Consider the following 24,370-nt stretch of genomic DNA (forward strand, 5'->3'; position numbering starts at 1 on the left):
AAAAGGTTTTCTTGATTGAAATCGGATTTGGGGTGTGCATACACGGTTGACGGGAGTACGCTGGGCTGGGAGTTGTAGTTTCTGCAGCTCTATTACACGAGGCGGGCTCACGGTCATTGGATTGACATAACAGAGGTTAACCCATGGTCGGTGGTTTTGCTTGCTGGTTTAGTTGATTAGGTTACATGTCTTTGATGGTTTCCTAATCACTCAGTATCCGATCGGTGCAGCCCGCCACTCAGTTTAGCTAATCGAAGAGGGTTGAAGATGTCAGTGATCAGAGATTTCAGTGATCCATTGCCGTCCAGGGACAGATAGCACTGACAAAAGCAGCTTCGGCTGAAGTTCTTGTAGGGGGATCGCAAAGCGCGCAAGTCTCTTGGATTTCTAACATAATACAAGGGATAGAAATCATTTGTATGTTAACCATCAAGGATAGCCAGCCGAAGTTCATCAACTGACTCTTCCAAACAATCCAGTAAATTATTGATGTGCCTTCCAAATCCTAGGACATAGTAATTCGTAAGTACGGACACAGTCCTCTCATCCATCAATCTTAAAACATATTAGTAACGTTACTCATCAAACCATATTGATACAATATAACACTACAGAACTTTACTGGTTCGTCACATCGTGGGGCAGGTATGATGTGTACGTTATTCTCGGTAATGTATGAGCGCGCACTAAATTGTATTGGTCAGATATTTTATGAATGTGATTTTGGACAAAAATCTGGTTACAAATTCATTCACGTTGACCATTCCGCCCCATTGGTATCTATTTCCAATTGCCACTTGAACCTAGAATGTCAGACTGCTATTTTTGTTTTGGTTTCTCCAAATAACTAAAAAATTTAAATGATCTCTTATTGTTAAATGTGTAATCGCAAAGGCTCATTTGGAGCCTTGCAGAGTGAGATTAGTTCTGCTCAGCTTTCCAAATTCCAGAATTAATTTTAACTTTGCGTCAAGTGCATTTCGAAATGTATAAGTTTCAGAACACACTTGGAGGGTGCGCTTTAGTCTTACAAAAACGCACAATTTAGCGGAAAAGACGATTATGAATTAGTACGTTTATCGAGCGTGTTATATTATCCTGGAATGTTTAGGAACACTGTATTTCAAACCTGGTTCGGTTGGTTCCGTCCCACCATTTCTGATTGATACAGTACTATACATGTATTTCATTGTATGGGTTATTCATGCCTATCTATTTATACAAGTTGTGGAACAAAAATTCTCGGTTTATTTACGTTTAACATAGATTACAAAATAAATCAGTTCCAATTCATGTTGTCTTCTCTCATCGACATTTCTAAGAGAAAATAATTAAAGTTATGTATACATAAAATCTAACTATGTATTACTTGTCTTGAATTTATTTCAGACATTACTGGTATATATCCTATTTATGCCTGCAGTCTTCATACTTGTTTAACTCGAGTTGAAAAACAGACCAAACTATTTGTTTTATTTAACTTTCTGGATTCAATTATTTTTTTGCATTCGTGAAAATGTATTTCAGAGGGATAAATACATGACGTCCCCCCACCACCGTTTGCCTACCTGATTCACACATATCGCTGTCACTGATGTTTTTCTTTTTAAAAAAACGCGTAACACAGTGTTTGTACCTTTAGTACATGTTGCTCGCACACCCGTGGGTGCTTAACCATTTATAGAGGGTCCGTCCAATAGTTTAGCAACATTCTGAAGAAACAGATGTTGAAGCAAGTTGTTAAAGCTACCCCGCAATTTTTGTCTTGTTTTCTGTAAACATATCCGTGGGCAGAGTAAATGGAAAATCAACCTTAGCAACCCCCCCACCCACCATACAAAAGTTGGTAGAAATGATGTTTGAAAGAATGAAATGTGTCGCTACAAATTGAGACAATACCAAAAGTTTATATCAGGGGGTCATTTTATCCCTCCGGAGAATATTTTTGGAAGTATTTTATAGATAATAGGTGCATTTTACATGTGAAAATGTTGATCTAATTCTCAGGCTCAGAGAAGATTAATAATTTTGTCAATGTGCGTGCATTGTTTTTATTGTCGTTAACAAATGCCCGACGCCTGGTTATTGATAGATTTCTCTTCTGCTTTCATTTTTCACTGTTCCAGATGCTGTCAAATGCAAGGATGAGGCTGCTATAGATTGCATTTGACTTTGCCAGAAGGAGGAGCAGAAGGAGGAGGAGGAGGGGATCGATGCTCGCTTCTATCGCTTACCCGTGTCTGTGCGAGTGAGACTGAACCCAGTCCCTCCGGAAAAGCTGCCAGCCACCCGACCGACGGAGAGCAGCAGCAGCTCCGCTCCGCCACTGATCAACACCCGCTCGGGGAGAGGAGAGAGAGAGAAGGGGGGCGAGACTGAGACAGACAGAGAGGCAGGACCGACAGCTTGCGATCGTCCAGCCGGGGGGGTGGTGTGTCCCTGTGCCAACCCAGCCACCAGCTCCCCCCCCCCCCTCCTCCCGACTGACACATCCATACATTTTTTCTGTAATATTTAAGATATTGTTCAGATAACACCCACACATGTATACATAAATATATATATATATATATATACACACACACGCACATTGACGGCCCGCCATCGCCTCCGCCGTGCACACCCCCCTCCCCTTCCCCTCTCCCCCCTCCCCTCACCACCTCTTACACACCTGAAGAAAAGTCAACTTGAAACTCTCACAGCATGCCGCGGAGGAAGCAGCAAGTACCCAAACGGGCTGCAGGTAAACAAACAACTTCTATATCTTACCTCTGCATTAGACAGTCACTATCATTATTCAGCCGTCTTTTTTATATTAAAAAAAACCCCAAAATCTTCCTGTCAAAAAAAAATATGTTTGGTGACACAGCTCCTTCGCTGAGATTTGGGGTTTGTGTGTATGTGTGTTTTTTTTAAATTGGGTCTCCGGCGAGACTTTTGTTTTGCGCTTGAAGTTTTTGTTGTTGTTGGATGTGAATTCTTTTTGATGTGTTTAGCGGGGACGGAGTGAGCTATGTGTGTGGAATTCACGTTGATGGGGTTTTGGGGAGGGGGAGGGGGCTGCTTTGGTTGGTCCAGCACAATGCATAACCCCGTGTGTGTGTGTGTGTGTGTGTTTATGCCCTGTCAGTCAGGGAGAATTCAGTCTCTCTTGCGGAAAAAAAAGATGGATGGGTTGCAATATTTGACTGTGATCTGATAGAATGTTTGCAGTGCAGGGGATTTGTAATCGGCACGCTGAAAGGCCGTTTATAATAGCTATTTGGGAGGACAAACAAAACAGCGACGGGATCGTTGGGAAGAGTGTGGTGGTGGTGGTTGCGGGGCGGGGGGGGTGATGATGGTTGTTGGGGGGGGGGGGGGGTAGCACTTTGCAGAGCTCTTGAAGAAAAAAAGTGAGGCGGCGAGGGGGGGTTTATAATTTGGCCAAAATAAAAATGGGGAAGCCGTGCGAGCCGCTGGAACTTTTGTGCGATTGTGCCTCAAAGTCCCGCACCGCTCAAAAAAAAACCCCATAGTTTTGCAAAAGAGGAATCTAATCCGGCAAATTAAACTGCCTTTTCCGAAAACCCTTTTTTTTTCTAGCTTCCCTCCCGGGAGTTGTGATATTTGGTGGTGCGGGGCACAGGAATAAAAGTTCATTTTTCATCCGCCGGATCCACCCACTTAACTGGTCTTAAAGTCGATTGCCATCTTTGATTTGACGCGTGATTGATCACCTGTCATCTGGCGGGCTTTGATCTATTCATTCTCGATAAATATCAATAAATCACTCACTATGGCAACGCATGTGCTGGTGACGTAACGCCTGCCCCTGTCATTTCTTTGCCCAGGCATGCACAATTATTTTGTTTAGTGTTTTTTTTGGTAATGTGAGTTGTTTTTTTTTTCATTTCCTCTCCTTTAAGGAGAGTGGGATGAATACATTATGAAGAAATCTTAGCTATTAGTTTACACGCTTTCAACTTGCATGGCTGTAATCTGGTAAATGTGTCACTGCTATAGAAATAACCCTCCAGAAGACTTTCTTCATTGTTGAGGTAATTGTCTCTCCCCTGACAGGCACATTCATCAGTGGCTTAATGGTCAATCAAAAGTTGGCAGGCTGAGTGTTTTCATTCTTTCCTATACACTACATTAGGCATACTTAATCAAAATGTCTCTGTGTAATGGCTGTGAAGAGTTCATGACTGAGTGATCTGTTGTCTGCACAGATAGAAAATTAACAGCTCAGTGCTGGAAGATGTGAGCTTGCAGATAAACAAATCGTGCATTAATATTTCATCTTTGAGACCTCGATGTGCTATCAGCAGCATATTCTTGGCTGTTCTTCTTCCTGATGGTTTCACAGCTGTAACTCATTTCACTGATGACTTTACTGGGGTTACCAAGAGTGACGACAAATTGATTACCTGGCAGGACAGGAAGGGGCGAAGAGATGTGGGTTGACGGACGTGATATAATAAGTTCAACCATGTATTGAAGGAAAGCTTGGGAGGGGAGGGGAGGGGTTAGTGGGAAGAGGAATAGATATTAAATCACATTTATTAAAAAAAACTTTAAACAAGGTTACAATGTTTTAAAATGAACTTATTTAGAGAAATGCCATTTCTCTGTGTTCCTGTCATTCCTGAAACTTGACACTGCCATCATCCAGGGAATTAAAAAAATGTCTGGTAACAATATGTTCTATGATTTGATAGTTTGATGAGGTTAAAAGTGCAGTAATACCACTTGGTGGGGTTCACCAGTTCATATAGTGTCAACATGTCTGTTGTATATTGACTACTAGTTAACTGCAATTGTGGCATCCCATGAAAGGAATTCAAATGAAAACTAAACTTCTTCATAAACTATATCCATATGTAGCTTTAAGAAGAATAAAAGTAGTATTTTACCTGCCTTCAAAAGGGAGTTTTTAAATTTGATTCATTTTCAATTTAATTTTGCTTTATCAATATATATTTTTGAAATGGCCCCCCTCAATTTGCCATACATGGTATGGCACCATATATGCCACCCATATATTCTGGGTGCCTTTTATATTATTTATTTTGAAATAAAGTTTGTGTAGATGATTAATTGAGAAAAATGTGTATTATTCCATTATATAATTCATAGTGCAAAGAAAATGAGGACAGAATGAGAAGTTAAATTATTATCCAGATTAAACTCTTTAAAAATTCAAATTATAGTCTATGAACCAGACCTTTAAAGATCTCACATTGTATTCCAGAACATTATGATTTAGGATTTAGTTGATTGCAATGGACAAGGATCAACAAACTGTGTTTAACAGATCCTGCTTTTATTTTCAGCCATATTATCCTGCATTTCAGTAATATAACAATTGACAGTGCTCCTTCAAACTTTTTTTTCCCTTGTCCTTCTAAACTCCGAAAGCACTGCACAATTTAGTCTGTGCTGTACGTCAGTACTGCATGGAAATCACAATCCCTGAACTTATACTTTCCCAAGTTCTCAACCTAGCAAGATTCATTATTCCCCTCATCTCTATCAGTTTATCCATCCTACAGACTTCTAAAGCCCAGATGTGGTATAATCAGATTGGAAAACGTCATTGTTCTTTTTCAGTCTTTTTCACTTTGGCGGCACAGTTCACTTCAAGGCCTTGGTCCTTTACCTTGCTTTCTCATTTAAACAGTAATCACTAATATCACTGATAACCCATGCACAAGAGTAACTTTTCCTTCAAATACATTCTCTGTTACACTTTATGTAAGGTTATGTGGAAACCATTTAAAATATGTTTGTGATCTATATAGGTAGTAGATTACAGAAAGGGTTAATAACGCTGTTTCAAACATTAATTTTTTTTAATGATTAACATTTTAGCTGATTTGTATCCGTTCTAAGTGGGTTAACACATGCATCACTTGTTGTTTCTTTAAAGACTGGACTAATAGCCTGCCAAGCTGTATCACTGAGCACAAGACTGTCCCAGTATTGGGTGGTTCTGAGTGACTTAATGGATGGTATGGTCACTGGTTGGTCCTGTAAAGATTAATTTCTGACTTTAATTAACTTCTGCAGGCTCACAAGGTGAATTTTTGCTGAAGTCCAAAGTCTTCATACAGGAATAGTCACCCAATCCTCACAGATGTAAAATCTGTCGCATTTACACACTTGGGAGCGAGATAGCGTTTGCACAAAACTAATGTGTGTCTATCATTGTGATGTGGAGCCATGTAAGTGTCACTTTGAGCCTCCATAGATATAATAAATTTCAGGAGACAAAACCTTGGGAATGTTGGAAATGTGGAGCAATAAAACAGAAAATGCTGGTAGTACACAGCAGGTATCGTCTGAAAAGGAAGGTTAATGTTTCGAGTGTAGATTCTTCATTAGAACTCTGATGAAAGGTCTTGATCCAAAACATTAATGTGAGTTTTCTCTTTTCAGAGCCTGATGAGCCTGTATTGTACTTCAAGGATTTTCTGTTTAATTCCAGGGGAGAAAGTGTTCATTGTGAAGCCATAAAGACGTGTTTTACTGCTTTTAAATCTTGATATTTTCCAGCCCAGCATTTTTATGGTGGACCATGCTGCAACAATTTGTGATGACAAGTGGGTTATTCACTAAACAGGAATTAAATGTAATAATTACAGTTGTACGTTAGATCCGCATGAAGTAATTGTAGATTAATGAACACCTGTGTCCGGAAGAGGAGAACAGACTTAAATTCTTGCTTTGAACATTCCCACTAATTGTACCAGTTAAACAAAACAAAGAGTAACGGTGAAACAGAAGAAAGGCTTGTTGATTTTAACATCTGTTTTCAATGTGTGTTTTTCAAAAACCACTTATTGGATAGGTCCTCCTTAGTGTGGAAGTATATGTTTGGAAATCTCTTGAGTTTACTTTTTAAATCATAACATTCTCGAACAATTTCTCGTGTCTGTTAGTGGCAGTTCATTGTTTGGTTAAGCATTATATTGGAATATACTCGCACCTCACAATAAAACTAGGCAATGCCAAACATTATCCAATTTCACTGAATGTTGGTTACATACAGTATTTGACAAAACAAAGATGGCCAACGCATTAGATTTCACTATGCTTGAACCTCCACTCAATGTGCAAATCACACTTTCACTTGAGATTGGGCATTTAAGCTTCACTTACAGAAGAGATACAAATTTTGAAAAACCTTCAATTTTTTTAAGTTTGGAGGTTGGTTTAAGTGATGCCCATTACGTTAAACTTTGCTTTTTTTCCCATAAGATATTGCTCATAAAAGGAATGGAAGTCATAAGATCATAAGAAATTGGAGCAATTGTAGGCCGTTTCGCTCATCATGCCTGCTCCGCCATTCAATAAGATCATGGCTGATCTGATTGTGGCCTTAACTCCACTTTTCTGCCTATCTCCCCTAACCTTGACTCCCTTGTCAATCAAAAATCAGTCTAACTCAGCCTTAAATAAATTCAATGACCTAGCCTCCCCTGCTTTCTGGGGAAGGTAATTGCACAAACTAACAACCCTCAGAGAAGAAATTCCTTCTCATCTCCATATTAAATGGGAGCCCCCTCAATTTTTAACTCTGACTCCTGTTCTAGATTCCCCTAGGAGATAAAATATCCTCTCAGCATCTACTCTGTCAAGCCCACTCAATCTTACATGTTTGAATTTTCTAAGCTCCAATGAATATGGGCTCAACCTGTTCAACCTTTCCTCATAAAACAACCCTTTTATCCCAGGAATCAGCCCAGTGACCCTTCTCTGAACTGCTTTCAATGCAAGTATACCCTTCCTTAAGTAAGAAAGCAAAACTTGTACACAGAACTTCAGGTGCCATCTCTCCAAGTTCAGAGGAGAGCGGTATACTGCTTTCAATGCAACTATACCCTCCCTTAAGTAAGAAAGCAAAACTTGTACACAGAACTTCAGGTGCCATCTCTCCAAGTTCAGAGGAGAGTGGTATAAGTCCCAATAGTGCATAGCTAAAATGAGACTTTGATGTAAACATTTAAATATGTTCAAAAATGTATGCCCAAGTAACAAAATTATTTTTGTAAAAAGTAGATCGCTTTAATTTCTATGTGTACATAGTATTTGATTATGCGATGCACGTTGAACTTAACTAGATGAGTAGATTTCCTCTAATTTGATCTCTGGAATCATTCAGGGGCAAGTGGATGTGTAGATGAGAATGGCTGTGAAAAGGGGCATCATGGTTTCTCGGGAAGATGAGCTAGATGGACTGAATGGCCTGTACTGGTTTTAATTATCTTTCTGATCAGTTAGGGTACAGGGAACATCAATCCTGAACCAACACCATGTAGAAATTCAATATGGAAAGATGATAATTAGTACACCATACCTTTGCTGGTGACAGTAACACGTCATAATTAGTTCTTTTAATATCATATCCCTCCTCTTACTTTGTACTTTCCTAGTATTTTTCTTTTGCTATTCATTTAATTTTCTCGTTAAAAAAAGTCAGGATTTACTCTGCTTCGTTTGTCATTTGTGGTATTCCATTCAATATTCCAGTAACCTTTTGTGTAAAAAATGTCTTCTAACCTCTCCCTTATGCTTCTGCTAGTAAATCAAAATTTATGCCCTGTGACAATTGTTGCCCAGAAAGCAAACTACAGAAGTCATGGTTCCATGGACTAATTTAATTCTCTACGTCATTTGGGTTCTGTTCTGTATAGCTATGTAAAAAGAACCTTAGAAGCAGCAGAGTGTAAATGGGTTAAATATGGTTAATATTGTCATCAGTCTTGGCCCCACTCACAATCCATAGAGAGCCTAATCTCTAATAGGAGAACAATGCAGTAATGCTGAGCCGGTGCCATTGGGTAAGTGCTCAAAATGTAGCATTTTCTAGGATTTACTTGTGACATGGTAAATGGCCTTGCGTTCCGGTTAGAAAATCAAATCAGAGTTATACTCAATGTAGTGCAATGTTCATTGTTACTTGTGCTGTGCAGTGATAGAATGGAGGTGATATTTTTGTTATGGAAAAGTTCTTGCCTTGAATCTTGCAACATGTTTGTTTGCCTGAAAGATGTAGCTAGCAGCCATGGAAACAAAAACGGAAGAAAGTAAGGAGAATTTTATTTGAAAAATATTAGCTGAAAGACACCTCAGTAATATAGAAATAAACCAATGTATTCCTATGTATGTTTGGGCCTTTCTATAAACAATATGAATGCAGTTGTAATTTTTCATGATTTATTATTGGAAACAGATGCTTCTTGCTGATTAAAAGTATATAGGTAATGACCACAGTACAGTGTTATGGTAAGGAGTATATATTAATCAAAAACATCTGTTTCTCACTTCCAGTGCCATATTTCTGTGAAAACTGTACATTGGTATAAGTTGCAGGACCCTATGGACCTTTCATTATGCCAAATATGGTTCTGAAAACAAACCAGAGCAGCCATGTAACATCGCTTAGTGCATCTTCCATTTTTCACTCGAGACTGCGATGCTGATGCTTTCTGTTGTCAGATGCAAAATGACAGCAGATTCTGAGGCATCATATCCTTATTTGCATTGGTAAAATGGTTAGTTAATTGGATTGCTGACTTCCCATCAGTTGAGGGTCCATTTCCATCCCAACTTCCATAAAGCAGTTTCACAAAAAAACACATTTTTATGTTAAAGGAGCACTGATATCAAGGTGTGGGAAGTATGAGAGCTAGATAGAGACCCTGGGTTACTGCGGAAGATAGCATGGTGAATCATTGTTGGAACATCATGCTGTTATCTACAGCCATGCAAATGCTTGCTGGTTATTTAATTTTAGTATTGTAAAACACTTCTTGACTACCCCACCTTTATGTTTGTAATCCTCTGAATTAAACTACTCGAGCCGTAATTGACGATAACATTGGTTGTTCTGATACAAAACCTTCCGATTTTCACCTGGCCAGTTTGTTCTTTAATATCTTTATTGTCACAAGCAGTCTTACATTAACACTGCAATGAAGTCACTGTGAAAAGCCCCTAGTTACCACATTCCTGCACCTGATTGGGTACACAGAGGGAGAATTCAGAATGTCCAAATTACCGAACAGCACTTCTTTCAGGACTTGTGGGAGCAAACCGGAGCACCCGGAGGAGTCCCCCGCTGACACAGGGAGAACACGCGCGTGTGCACGCACACACAGTAACCTAAGCTGGAATCGAACCTGGGACCCTGGGAGCTGTGAAGCAACAGTGCTAGCCAATGTGTTATTGTGCCACCCAAAACCTTTTATATGGAGTATATAAATTATTTCAAGGCACACACAAACTGTGTACTTTCACCTGTTGCTTATGGAATCTATTATCATTTACCTTAACAGCTGTGAGTATAAACTAAAGGAAGTACAGAAACATTACAGCGCAGAAGGAGGCCATTCAGCCCATTGTGTCTGTACCAGTTGAAGGGAAGAAAAATAAACAAAGTAGACATATAAGATCCAGAATGAAAGGAAGGGACAAAAATAGTAAAAATAAATGTATTTTTGTCAGAGGAGAGAGGAAGTGATAAAGTTTAATCAATTATCACACATTGTGCACGTGATCTGCAGCTGTAAGTCACAGTTGAAATTTAGACGATTCAGATTAATTTATGACTATCAATTGCTTACAGGTTGGCAAAGTATCTTGTTGAATTGAAGAAGTAAATGTAAAGCTCCAGCTGGCGGAGTACATGCTGGTGATTCTTTTTTATTGAGGATGGTTTGGGTTTGAAATGCCTGTTTTAAAATTTTGTGGCCCAAATTAATCTTGTCGTAAAAATTGTGCCAATTTTCTTCCATGTCCACAATAACAGGCTTTTGCTGAAGCACAGACTATCTATATATCTATATATATATATATATATTATATATATATATATTGTTCGTGTATCAATTTTCAATTGGTTTACAACCAAGTCCAATTATGTCCTCACCTGATGTCCATAATGCGTTTCCAGCAAGAATCAACAGGTAACATTCAACCCAAATATGCTGGTACCAACTGTCGCATCTCTGCCATTGCCTCAATTGATATTATTTAACTCAGAGCTGAAGTTATTGAACCTATCAAGAAAGAAAGATTGAGAAAGAATGATTAATGTTGTGCCTTTCATGATCTCAGGACATCTCAAATGCTTCAGAGCCAGAGAAACATGTTAAGGTACAGTCACTGTTGTAGGAAATTGTTTTGTATATATGTATTTTGTGAAGGTATTGTATATGTTAAGTTAGTACTGTCACTTTTCTTAGGACCGTATGTACAGAAATATGCATGTATGCATCAATTTCTTAATGCTCCTGATAAGATTAATTTGGGCAAGTGTGTTAGAAAGCAGCAGAGTCATACTACATTAGATCTATGTCCTGGCTTTGAGCTGCATGTTGTAGGTCCAGTCTTTTCCCTATGTTATTCAGCTATATATATCCTTCTGAGAGGTGGCTTGGCTGTTCATAGTGCTTTGCATTTCAGGGATTTTGGAAATGGACATACAGAGTGTTTAATATGTCCATTTATAAGTGGTGACTGTCAGTCTGTTTCATTTGTGATCCATTTATCCATTTGTATTTCAGTAAATAACAAAATAAGTACAGGTGAGGGTGGCTGTTTGGATCACCTTGCGCATGGATGCAGATTTTTATTTCTAACACATTGCCTCAAGGAGCATTCAACATGTTGTTAGCAATCGCTTCTCAGCCTTTTGGCTAAGATCGAGCGTAGATTGAGCCTTTTAGCTCAGATCTGGTATGTCTCTCTTGCGGGGACCATGAATTGGATTCAGTTTGGGTTGGTTTTTGGAGCGGGCAAAGAGCTGGATTAGGGGTTTGCCCCTGATCCACACTCTGAGCCCTGGCTTTGTAACTCAGATAAAGTAGTTTTTAAAAAAAAATTAAAAACATGTTTTTAGCAATCTGTGCAAAATGTTCCCACAAACATCAGTCTTGTATTGGCCCTTTTATCATATTTAAGCTTACATATTCTAATATATGGCTTTTTTGAAGAGTGCTCTAGACTTAGCTTATCTATACATCTTTTATACCTCTATAAAGTTCCTGTTATTCATCTCCTTTCATAGCTAGATAATTACAGGCTTTCCACATTCACCTCATAGCTCTTATACCATCTCCATGGCTTGAATATTTCCATTATGTCTGTTGACCAAAGTGAACACAAGTTCAAAGCATTCTGATCAGAGTATCATATGATTTTAATGTGACATTCTCTACCTTTACGATATAATAATTAAATTTCACGTTCTACTCGGATTGTTCAGTTGCTGCTTCACAGCAATCTAATGTACATGTTATGTAGCAAGTCTGCTGTGACTCCCAAATCCTTCCCAGATTCATCTGTTAACTGTTTCTGCAGCCTGGTACACTTTATTCCTGCAACATTTTATGCTTTCTATTTGTTTGTATCAAATTTCGTATCACTTTTCCATCAATTTACCAATGTTGTCCATCATGTTTTAGAGAACCTTAGCTGATGCCCCTCTCGACTGTGGTAACATCTGTGAATTTAACTAAATTGCAGTTTCAGAATCAGTATCATTAATGTTGATTAAGAGAATAGGTGTTCCTGGGATAGTCTTTAAGTTAATGCCCCCAAACCCCAAATCAAACACTTTACTAATACCCACAGTGCTTCCTGATTTATTTGGTCTTAAATGTTTTAAACCAATCCAGATCTCCACTTGATTCATACCCTCTAGTTGGCTATGGTGGAAGCCGTGCTCCAAAACTGAGGGAGGTTTGAGAAGAAATTGCACTTTCTTTTAACTAACTGCAAAGGTTGCACTGGTCTACACACTGTAAGGAACATCAATTGCTTCTCTTCCCACTCTTGCATTGCCATTTCTGGAGCCTTCAAAGGAAATGAAACATTGGGTTAACTTCAACATAATTGTCAATAACTCCAAACTCCATATTTTCACCACTTGATTGACTCTGCAACTATCCCTGTATTGTCAGAGCACTTGGCCGACATTCAGTCTAAACATTGGGAAGATTGAAACTATTATCTTTGGTCACCATCATAAAATCCATAACCTTGTGCTCCCTGAGGATACCCATAACCTGGAGGTTCTGTTTGACTTTGAGCTGAGCTTCCAAAATTATATTTCAGGACAAAGTCAACCTACTCCCATCTCCATCCCTATTTCAAACATTTGCAGTGGAAATCGCCACTCTTTTCTTACCTCCCTGCTTCAACCTCTGTAAATGTAAGTTTAGACCAATCTTGGCTTCCTGTTTCCTATGCTGTGCCAGGTAGTGCTCATTGACATACATTGGCAGCAGCCACTGCCTCCAGTTTAAAATTCTCATATCCTTGTACTAAATCTCTCCACAGCCTCACCCCAGCCTAACACTGTAATTTTTTCCAGGGTATAATTCCCACCCCTTGAGGTCTATTCTTCTGGCTTCTTGTGCATTCCTCTTTCCTCTGCACCACTGGAAGTGGCCTACAGTCCTCCAGATTTGCACTGTTTGTCACAGTCCTGAAATCTTTCCATTTCTTTCTTCCATTCTCCTTTTAAGAGACTCATTAATGTCCACTTCTTTGAAGCATTTAGACACCACCTTTAATAATTCCAGTTTTGCCTCACCATCCATTGTTCCTGTCCCTGTGAAGCAGTTTTGGAAGACTTTCTATTTGAAAGGCAAGGTAAGTTGTTGGTTTGTTATCTGGACCCATTAGGTACAGGGATAATAATGTGAATTGCATTGACTTAAATAGACAAAATAATAGTTTTAATAATAATAATTTCCCAATCTTGCAATATCTGGGCTAATTGTCCAGTCATACACCTGCCAAGTGGTGCTCACTTGGAATGCTATAGAAATTGAAGGTCCACTGATCCATGTATTTCAATGAATTTCAGGAAAATTGCATTGTGTGCTTGAAGCTACCGAACCAGCCTGCTCAGAGGTAGATGGGCTAAGATAGGAATGGAGGTGGGTGGTGTTCCAAAGTTGAAGTACCAATCCTCTCGAGGGCACCCAAACAAGTATTCAACCCTATGATATTACCACAACATATTTTGTGATTATGTGTGAGTTCAACTGGAGGCATTTAAAATCCAGCTGTTGCCAAGAACATCTCCTATTGTCACTTAAGTGTTACACACCTGATCCTTATCTTCACATTTGGTTTTTTAAACGTTAAAAGAAATGCCTGCTGCTATATATTGCTTTGGATTTCTAGGTCGTAAAGGATAGAATTTGACTGAATTTTGTTGAGCTGTTCAAAAAGAAGCCAAAAAATGTAAAACTTAGCATTTTACAGCATGCACTGGGTTTACCACTGTTGTGATGTAGCAACATAGCACAGGACTCGATTTACTTTATTAATGTTCCACAGCAATTTGACATGTTACATGCCAAATCTGTTATTACCCCTAAATTTGAATAATTTCCCCAAAGCACAGCAAAGATAATTGTGTTCAAAATGCTTCATAATTCTGTCCAACAGACTAGACAATATAAACTATTCCAGGGGTATGTTTTGTAGATTTTTAACATTTGCCTGCAGAAGATTACTTTTGGGGAATTTCTGTTTTAATTGATTTATTACTGAGGCTTGTATTTTCATTGCATTAATGAGCACAATAATGGGGTTCATATTTCCTTATGTTTCTTTCAAAAATGCATGGTTTGGTAATCTTCACAAATGCTTTGCTGCTTTTGTGGCACCTATTGTAACAATCATTATACTCCAAACTCGATGCTTGTTAATGAAGTTTCAAAACGCACTTTGCTTTATTTTTTTGTTCGAACTGTATCTTTTGGCTTTCTTCCCCCTGTGGCCGATATAGTTCAGAATATAGAAATGAAGAGCAAGAACAGTAAAAAAAGAAGCTAGCTATAGAGCATCTTATCAGGCGGAGATCCAAAAAATGTCAAATTCTGGAACCTAAGCTTTGTGCTGCTATTTAACTGTAAAGTTGATGGATTTTTGACAGGTTTATAGCTGACAAGTTCCATGGCTAGTCAAGCAGTGCAATTATGTTTGAGTTAATTTGATATAATCAAGTTGATGTTATGCAGTCCCAGTTGACTCAAGCAGTGTATGTAGTCAATTTTCTGCTGGAGGTTATAAATAAGTATTGAAATTTGGCTAATCCCATCACAAGAGGAAAAAAACCATCTTGCACTGTGGCATGTTTCAAGTTTGTTGTGCTTTCTAAAATAGTGCTCAGAAAAGCACCTAATGTTGCAGATAGTCCAATCAGTCACAAATGGATCAGGGACCATTTAGTTGTTAGTGAGCAAAGCAATAAATGCTATGGCACAGTACTTGTTTTGAAATGTTTCTTTTCAATGTTTCTTTTAGTGTAGTTGAACTGGCAGGGCTGTCTCCTTTTCTGAACTAAGCTAAGCATACATGCTTGAGAAAGCGTGTCATGGGAACAAGCTTTTGGGAGTCTAGCTGCTACACACTCAATACTAATGTGTAAATTCCTGCAGAGAGTTTGGGGTTGATGTAGGTTTCATTGTGTTTGAGCCCACAAGTTGAATTTTGACTTGGGAAGATGGATCTGATCCGACTGGATTCCCCACCGGTGGGATGCTCCATTTTGCCGGCAGCCCGGGGGTTCCCGACGGCGTGGGGCTGACCCACCAATGATAAACCCCATTGACCAGCCGGTGTAACAGAGCATCCTGCCAGTGGGGTGAAACAGAAATGTGGTGGGGTGGAAAATCCAGCCCCATATCTTGAACAATCATCAAAAAAGTCTCCAACTTTCATTTATTTTGCTTTGCTAATGGAAATTTCATCAAACATTTTAATCATCTGAATTTGCAACACACAGAAACCCGGAATTGACATTTTACTTTAAAACTAATTTTTGGGGTCCACCTTGCCAGCTGTAAATTTCTCATCCAAAAGTAGATAATGTAGCAGAAGCAAAATGCTGCAGATGCTGAAAATTTTAAATAAAAACAAAAAGGTGCTGGGAATACTCAGCAGGTCTGGTGGCACCTATGGAGAGATTAAGAAAGTAAATGGTGAAATTTTGATAAGAGTGAGAATAAAATTGGATAGCATGGCTGGAACTCCATGCCCATATTGCTTACCTGCAGCCCCCGCCACAACCATAAAATGCCGCCAGCAAGGGAAGATAGCCCACACCACATGGCAAGACAACCAGGTAAACCTTGGCATTCTCACTGCAGGCTAGGAGAGCATCTTTTCCTGTCCAGCTACATTTGCCTCTGCTCCTTGGGCCAATTAAGGTTCTCCTCCCCCCACCAATAGAGGAAGGGATGGAAAAGGTGGGGGACAACAGCATGCAACAAGGCCACCTGGCAACCTTGTTATGAGCTGTTTGAGGGTGGGGTTCCTTATTAGGCACTCTGTGCCCAAGGGAGATATCTTCTCCCACCCCCACTGTACTATTCATTCCTTGTGTTCCACTCCACACTCCAAATTCTGGCCTCAAATCCCTTCCACTGGTGTCTGCCAGAGTGACTCTGGGGGAAACCCCAGATTTGCCACTTTATCTGGCTCCAGCACGCTTGTTGTTGAGGACTGGTCCCAGCTGTAACCACTCCTGCAGGTGGGTCTTCCTCCCAGCTGGGGGCAAAACTCTTCCCCTCAGCCAGTTAAAAGCCTGATGAGAAATGAAATACTAAATTTAAAAACCAGCAAAGAAAAGGAAACAAAATAGAGGCAGAGGTTTCTGATCTGAAATTGTTGAACACAATGGTGAGTCATGAAGGCTGTACAACACCCAATTAAAAGACAAGGTGGTGTTCCTGAAGCTTGTGTTGAGATTTATTGGAACACTGTAGGACACCGAGGACCGAGGCCAGTGTCCGAGCAAGGTAGAGAATTGAAATTACACGTGACTGCTGAAGCTCCGGGTCAACATTGCAGACTGAATGAAGATGCTCCAGAAAGCATGTTCTGCATCAGGAGACCACATTGTGAATAGATAATAGCAAGTCTTATTAAATGTAGTACAATATGTCCTCAGAATATGAATCAACTCAGGAGACTATATTATGACACATGACATGGAACATTATTGTGTACACATTATGATATATTGGCAGGTCCTGACAGAGTAGTGGTTATGTTATTGGGCGAGTAATCCAGAAGCCTGGATCCTGATCTGGAGGTCTTCAATCCCAGCAGTAAAGTTCAATTCAATTAATTTAAATCTAGAATAAAAAGCAAGTATCAGTAATAGTGACCCTGTTTGGCATAAAAACCAATCTGACTCACTAATCTTTTTTCGAGAAGGAAATTTGCTGTCCTTTCCCAATGCATATGGAGTCACAACAGTATAGTTGACTCTTAACTTAATTTCTGAAGTGGCCTAGCAAACCTCTCAGCTGTATTCAAGAAGGTTGTGCCCTATTACATCTCGAGGGCAATTACGGTTGGGCAATTAATGCTTGCCTTTCCAGTGTTACTCATATCCTTTGAAATAATTCTTCTGAATGTTGATGCCTCTCAGCAGAATTAACAAAATAAGGCTAAAAGCAGCAATGAATTTGGATCCAATCAGGATTGGATCAAACACCCATTCTCATTTCACAGTCCTGTAGCATGCCTGGAAGAAGCAGCTTTAAAGAAATCAGCAGCTATTCTGATACATCATATGGTCCTAGAAGATTTTATTTTTGAATGCTTTGGGCCTTCCTTCTTCATAACATTTCTTTCACCAGTTTCCCAGATTAAGTCATATCTCGGCCAACACTCTAATGCAGTACGAAAGAATGTAGCACCATCTGCGGTGTCATCTTTCAGATATGACCTGAAAGCAAGGCTACATCTCCCCTCTCGGGTGGATGTCATATATTCCATGACATAATTTGAAAGATGTGTAGGGGAGATCTCCATGTTCACATTGCTGCTTGTGGAAACTTACTGTGCACAAATTAGCTGCCATGTTTCCAACATTACAACAGTGGCTACACTTCAAAAGTACTTAATTGGCTGTAAAGTTCTTGGAGACAACAGGTTGTGAAAGGCGCTATAGAAATTCAAGGCCTTTCTCTTTTTGTGAAAGGGGCTTATTAATGTTCGTCAGTCATGGATATATTCCCATGCAAATATTTAGAAAAAAAGTATGAAGCAATTGTGTCTGATATGGAACATCACACTTGCTGGTCACAGAATGTCACTCAAATTTGATAGTGTGTTCAGCCGCACTCAAAATGTTTCTATTTCCTTTGAATCTTTTCAGCTATCCCCATTTGTTGTGCAGGGAAATAAGCTTTTACTACAGTTGTTATGTTTGTTCAGATTAGTTGTACAGTGCAATGATTAAACCTAAGAAATGTAATTAAATGTACTACTGTGTCTAAGGAATTAGCTGCCACCTTTAATTTGGCATTCTTTTGGATTGACAAGGTAGGGTTTCAAACTGGGGTCCCTAGTTCAGTGTGTTTGCCTTCAGGTCTCCAGGCTTGTTGTTTTATCAGCATGTTGGGTGGGATTTTCCAGCCCCAGAGGCATGTTATCGGACGATGGAGGTGGCTCGCCATTGGAACCTGGCAGGATCTTCCAGTACCACAGATGTTTGCGGCGTTTTGCGTGGCTTGTCTGTCTCACTGTCAGGGAACCCACAACAGTGGGGTGGTGCCGTCGGTGGGACTGGAAGATCCCGCCAGCGTGAGGGTCGCGAAAATCCCGCCCTTTATTTCTGTGGCTGTAATCTAATGAAGGCTCACCTGTGGCAATCGTAGCACTATTTTCTATTTTGGATAAGTGATCTTATCTTTCGGAAGTTAGAAAGGAGGTCGCCAGCAGTGGATATGCATACACAAAGTTTGAACATCAAATGAAAGAGCAAAGGGGGCTATTCAGAAAAGCCACCAAAATGGTTAGTTTCAATTCTGTGTACACCAGAGTGTTATGACTCAACAAAAGAAAGTGCCAGTTTTGAGCAAAGTTCTCTTTTTTTTGTTTATGATTTAATAGATTATTGAGGCTGGGTTTTCTCTGGCTTCTGATCCCTCCCCAAGGCTCAAATGGGGGTCAAAAGTCCACATTAGGTGGGAAACGGTCACTCATGATTTTCCACAGAGCAGTCAATTAATGGCCAGTGAACACACTCAACATCCAATTAAAGATGGTGGGCAGGCTCTCTAAGCTGGAGGGTCAATCAATGTCCTTTCAGATTGAAAGTAGCCAGCATTATGTCATTCAAGGTAATTGCGAGGGAAGGGGCTTCAAAGTGAAAGTGCCCTATCCAAATGTTTACAAGTTTAAATAAGAAAATGGCTTTTGCAGCCAGGCCACACTGGAGAGATTAAGCCTTCTACAAGGGAGCCTGTGGGGTGGTGGCTTCCTGCAGTCAAACTGGCTCAACAGCCTGTAGGGACTTGAAGGCAACTGGAAAACCCTAGTCAACCTTCTTCACTTGGTCTTAAGTGGCCTTTAAAGAGTCACCCAAGTGTATGGTTGAGTTACCTCCCCACTCCATTTCTAGGAAAATGACACGGAGGCAGGACAGAGCCAGGGAAATGGCAGGTAGCTTGCTGTGCAATTTTGGCCACTGGCGAGCCAAAAGATCAGCCGCTTGATCTGGATTCTAAGTCACACCCGTTCTGGTCATCTGCATGATGGAATGTAACTTCTGCATTACTTGTGGTCTACCTGGTGATGGAAAAAAACTGGTGACACTAATGGAAGCCCCAAACCTCAGCTGGAGAACATGGATTAAAGAGCTCAGTAATACATTTATACATTAAAAAAAAGGCGAAGTAAGGCATTCTCTTTTTTTTTATATGTGCATGTATTAAGCATTTCTGGGAGAATGAGCATAACTTACAGTCTTCTGTGTTTGTGGAATATTTGGGCCTTGATTTCCAAAATCATTGGCAAGACCATTTTAGCTTATAAACCATGAATAGATTGTTTATAGCTTATTAGTAAATTATTTCTCTATATAATGTTGCTACGTTTCATAAGATACTCCTCTTGCCTGATGGTGAATTGTATTCTGCCTCCTCTAGTCGTTCACTGTTGTTATGTGGGATGCCAGCAATTGGCAAAGAACGCACAGGGGCATTTTTTTGCATTTTAACTAAGAAAATTGCATCTAATGCATTTTAGAAAAAAATACCATCTTTGCATGCATGCAAGCAATAAGATAACTTTAATCATGTCAGGTAAAATTAAATCCAGCTCTTCTTAATATAAATGTATTGTGCATCAAATTTAATCCACAAAGATAATGTGTTCGTTCCTGATGTGTTTTTTTTCTTTCAAGTTGTCTTGTCTGATGCATATGAACTGTTTGAGTCGACTGCAAGCATTATTTCTATTTGTGAATGCAGGCAAAAGTGGCAGCTTGTAAGCGCTGTTGAGTTAATTTGATGTGCATCAAAATAAAGTTGACTCCAATTTGAAGTTGACTTGTGTCATGCGTGTAAATGTGGTACATGTCAATACGTGTTTTTGTTTACCTGACTGCCATCGTTGGAAATGTTACCATTTCGTTGGATGCTTCCTGTGGTAAAATCATATCTGTCATATCTGAATCTTGGGTTCTGATTGCTAAGCTGTACGGTGATTCATTTAAAACCATGTTTCCTCATCTTATTCAAGTAAGACGTGACATTTTACTGAATACATAGTCAAGTGCACCCAGACAAATAAGGAAGCATGGCCAACATTTGATTAATATGTTTTTTTTACTCTAATTAAACATAATTCTTAAAACAAGATCATTGTCAATGTTTTTTTTGTATACCTTTTAAAATTATTTTGGAGAATAAGTCTATGGTAGTAGAGAACTGCAGGTCAGGATTGAGTAATAAACATAAAAGCAAAATGACGCTGAATGTAACTCGTCGAAGAAGGGTCATATTCAACTTAAAAGTTCACTCTGTTTCTCTCTCCACTGGTGCTGCTGGATCTGCTGAGTTTTTCCAGCTACTCCTGTTTTTGATTGAGTAATGATGTTGGTTTATAACTCTGGAGTTTTGGACTGCCTTTGGGGGGCCAGTGGTCAGGGAGCAGTGCTGGGTTTTCACTTTGATCAAATAAATGGCATATTTCCCCAGGTCAGGGTTAAATAGTGAAGATGGGTGGGGATAGATACATGTGGTTGTGTCTTGATTGCTTTGAGCTCAGGTTAAATAAACAGCATAAAATCCAGTTTAGGGAACATCTTTGCAAAGGGAAGCCTTCATGGACCACAATGTCCTTTTCCTTGTTCGTTTTGTAATGGTTTTCAAACTGCATGCTGGAGAATAATTTGACTTCACTAATACAGAACAGTTCCATGTGAGTATGTTGGTATCTTTGTGAAGTGGCAATTCACTAACTTGGGTCTGGCTTGATGTCATCATGAGGTTTTATTACATGACATCTTTTTAGTCAATAGTGAAAGAGGACCAATTTCCTCTAATTCTGCTTTGGACTTGAATCCTGATTCCAGCACTTAAAGTAGAAAATTTTCACCTACAAAGCCAGTTCTAAGTCTGTATGCAAGCAAAGCTGTCAACATAGTTCAAGGTTATTACATTATTTTGTTAAGAGAGCAACTAAGATTTCTAATGCTTATATCCAAAATGAGAGAGGGAAAGTTTGCAGTTGTCACTGTGTAGTGTCCTTGCAAAAGCATTTACTTAAATGTATGGGCAATAGCTGCAAATAATAACCCGAGTTATCCTTTGCCCATAATATTTTTGTAAAAACTGTTTCTGTAAAATGAAGCTTCTTGTGAGAGATTTATGGATTAAAACTGTGCGCATAATAAGATTGACCTAATAGTGCATCTTCTAACTTTAGGATGAGGGTACGATAGCAGAGTGATTACGTTACTCGTCTAGTAATCCAGAGGTCTCGACTAATGATGTGGAGAAATGAGTTCAAATCCACCATAGCAGCTGGGGAATTTAAATTCAGTTAATTAAATAAAAATCTGGAACAAAAAGCTAGTAGCAGTAATGGTGACTATGATACTACCAGAATGTTGTAAAACCACATCTGGTTCATTAATATAAAAACAGAAAATAATGTTGGAAATACTCAGCAAGTCTGGGCAGCATCTGCAGATAGAGAAACGGAGTTAGCATTTCAGGTCATGATCTTTCATCGAAACTGGGATAAGTTAGAAATGTGGCTGCTTTTAAGGTAATGAAGTGGGGCGGTTAGTAAAGGAACAAAAATGAAGCTCTGTGATTGTGCGAACAGTGGGAGACATTAAATGACATGCGTTAATGGGAATAGGCAAAATAAATGGCAATGGGACAAGAAATAACAGATGGGCCCAGAGGGGCCATAAATGGCAGAGCAATGAATACTTGCCACCCAAAAGCATAAAACGAGCAAAACAAAGTTAAAACTGAAACCGACAAAGGGTTGAGGAGGGGGTGGTCAGGGAGATTACAGTCTAAAATTGTTGGACTCAATGTTGAGTCCAGGAGGCTGTAAAGTACCTAATTGAAAAATGGCCTGCTGTTCCTCAAACCTACATTGAGCTTCATTGAAACCATTGGTTGATTCGTGTCTTATAGGGGAAAGGAAAATCTGCCATCCATACCTGTTCTGGGCTTTATTTGACTCCAGACTCATGACAAGATGATTGTCCCAGGAAACTACTGACTTGTATTCTAGAATGCCATGGTCTTAAATGTTGGGGATGTGCATTAAATACTACACTTGCAAGTCTTGCCCAAAATGGATTCCAACAGAGTTATGGGCTCCAACAAAAGAGCCAGGCGACTTCTGGGATCAATATTCTGGCCCAGGTTAGGATTGGGGTCTGTCAGAAGACTTCATCAGTACTTGCACTAGCTCTTAGTTACTATGAGTTCCTCTGAGGCCTTTAAAGCCCAGAAACACTGGGGTTGTCCAGGACCCCCAGTGACATGGGCCCTTGATGTGATGTTGCTTTGCCCTGGCTGCAGTTCTGTCTGTGGTCCCTCCCTGCATTCTAGTTCAGATTTCAAATTTTTCATTGCATGCTGTTGTCCTTATTTTTATGCTGTAGTAAAGATAATATTCTAATGTGCCACCAACACACATGGAGGCTGATTCCCTGGAGAGAAATTACTGCTCTCGGTACATGGAAATTGCAATCAACTTTATTGCTGTGTGTGGCAACACATCCCGAATAAGATCTCAGTCTTCCAATGTGAGGTAACATTTTGTGGTTGTGTGGAACCCAGCAAAACTAATATGTTTAATTAGGGAGTGGTGCCAACAGAAATGCAGAATTGTGACAATAGCCATTCTAAAGTAGACAAGATAAAATTGCAGCTTTGAGTATATATATATTTTTCTTTATTTGTTTATGGGATGTGGGCATCGCTAGCTGGGCCAGCATTTATTGGCCATCCTTGAAGGCATTTAAGAGTCAACCACATTGGTGTGGGTCTGGAGTCACATGGAGGCCAGACTGGGCAAGGATGACAGATTTCTTTCCCTAAAAAACATTAGTGAATGAGTTGAGTTTTTACAATAATCAACAATGGTTTCATGGTCATCATTCAACTTTTAATTCCAGATTTTTTTAATTGAATTCAAATTTCTGTCACGATTTGAACCCAGGTCCCCAAAGCATTACCCTGGGTTTCTGGATTATGAGTCCAGCGACTATACCACTACGCCACTGCCTCCCCTGTACCAATATGTTTGGAGAAGGAGAATCCATTCACTGTGCTTCATCTGAGAGGCCTGTCCTTATTTTGGTGTTGCATGTCCTAGTGAATGTATCTCCTAAATCTTGTTCATGAAACTAATTGGGTTTAGGTTTGAGAATGTTGCCTCTGATCTCTGCTGCAATGATAGTGTTATGATTGGCCTCAGTGATTCTGGATTATAAATGCAGAACGTTACTGTGTTTTCCACTCCCAGTCACTAGCCAGCAGATTCAACTTAAAGAGTGTACGTTTCAACATTGGATGGGAGCAGAATTGGGGTTGCTGGTAATGTTTTCCACGTGGTACAAAAGCCTTCCGATCACTGTCAAAGCTCACACATGAACAATGGCCACTTGGACAAGGTGCTTTGAAACTGTACAGCATCATCCTGGAGTCAACAGCACAAGAAGAAGGAGGGAAGCAAGATCACGGTCTAAAACAATTATTTCTGGCTATTTCATCTCGCCTGCTAAGCACAGCCTACCTATTGGTGGTCTTTTCAGTCAGGTTCGGCTATCCTCTGTTATATTTGGAGTGTACTGGCAAGTTTTTAATTAGATCAAGTATCTCCAATCATATTGGTATAACATGTCATGCACTGGCATTTTCAGCTGAGATTAAAGTATAATCAAACAGTTGGAGGGAGTTATTAATATGCGTCACTCCTGTTTTAATACAACTGTTTCAAATTGTCAAATTCAGTAACTCCTCCAAATCACTTCTCCCAGTAATTTCATCAGCTCACTCAGCAGAAGACGAGGACATTTTAAAATAAA

General features: G+C 39.6%; 1 protein-coding gene across 3 annotated transcripts in view; it reads left to right on the top strand.

Moving 5' to 3' along the window:
- The first annotated feature begins 2,607 nt into the window (after nt 1-2,607).
- Nucleotides 2,608-24,370, top strand: part of LOC119969459 (teashirt homolog 2) — a 631,483-nt gene continuing 609,720 nt past the window's right edge. For all 3 annotated transcript variants that reach the window (XM_038803107.1, XM_038803105.1, XM_038803106.1), the window contains exon 1: nt 2,608-2,743. In XM_038803107.1, the coding sequence (XP_038659035.1) occupies nt 2,704-2,743 (40 nt within the window). In that variant the 5' untranslated portion in view covers nt 2,608-2,703. The remainder of the gene's footprint in view (nt 2,744-24,370) is intronic.

Source organism: Scyliorhinus canicula, chromosome 7 (genome assembly GCF_902713615.1).
Source record: "Scyliorhinus canicula chromosome 7, sScyCan1.1, whole genome shotgun sequence".
Lineage (NCBI taxonomy): Eukaryota > Metazoa > Chordata > Chondrichthyes > Carcharhiniformes > Scyliorhinidae > Scyliorhinus > Scyliorhinus canicula.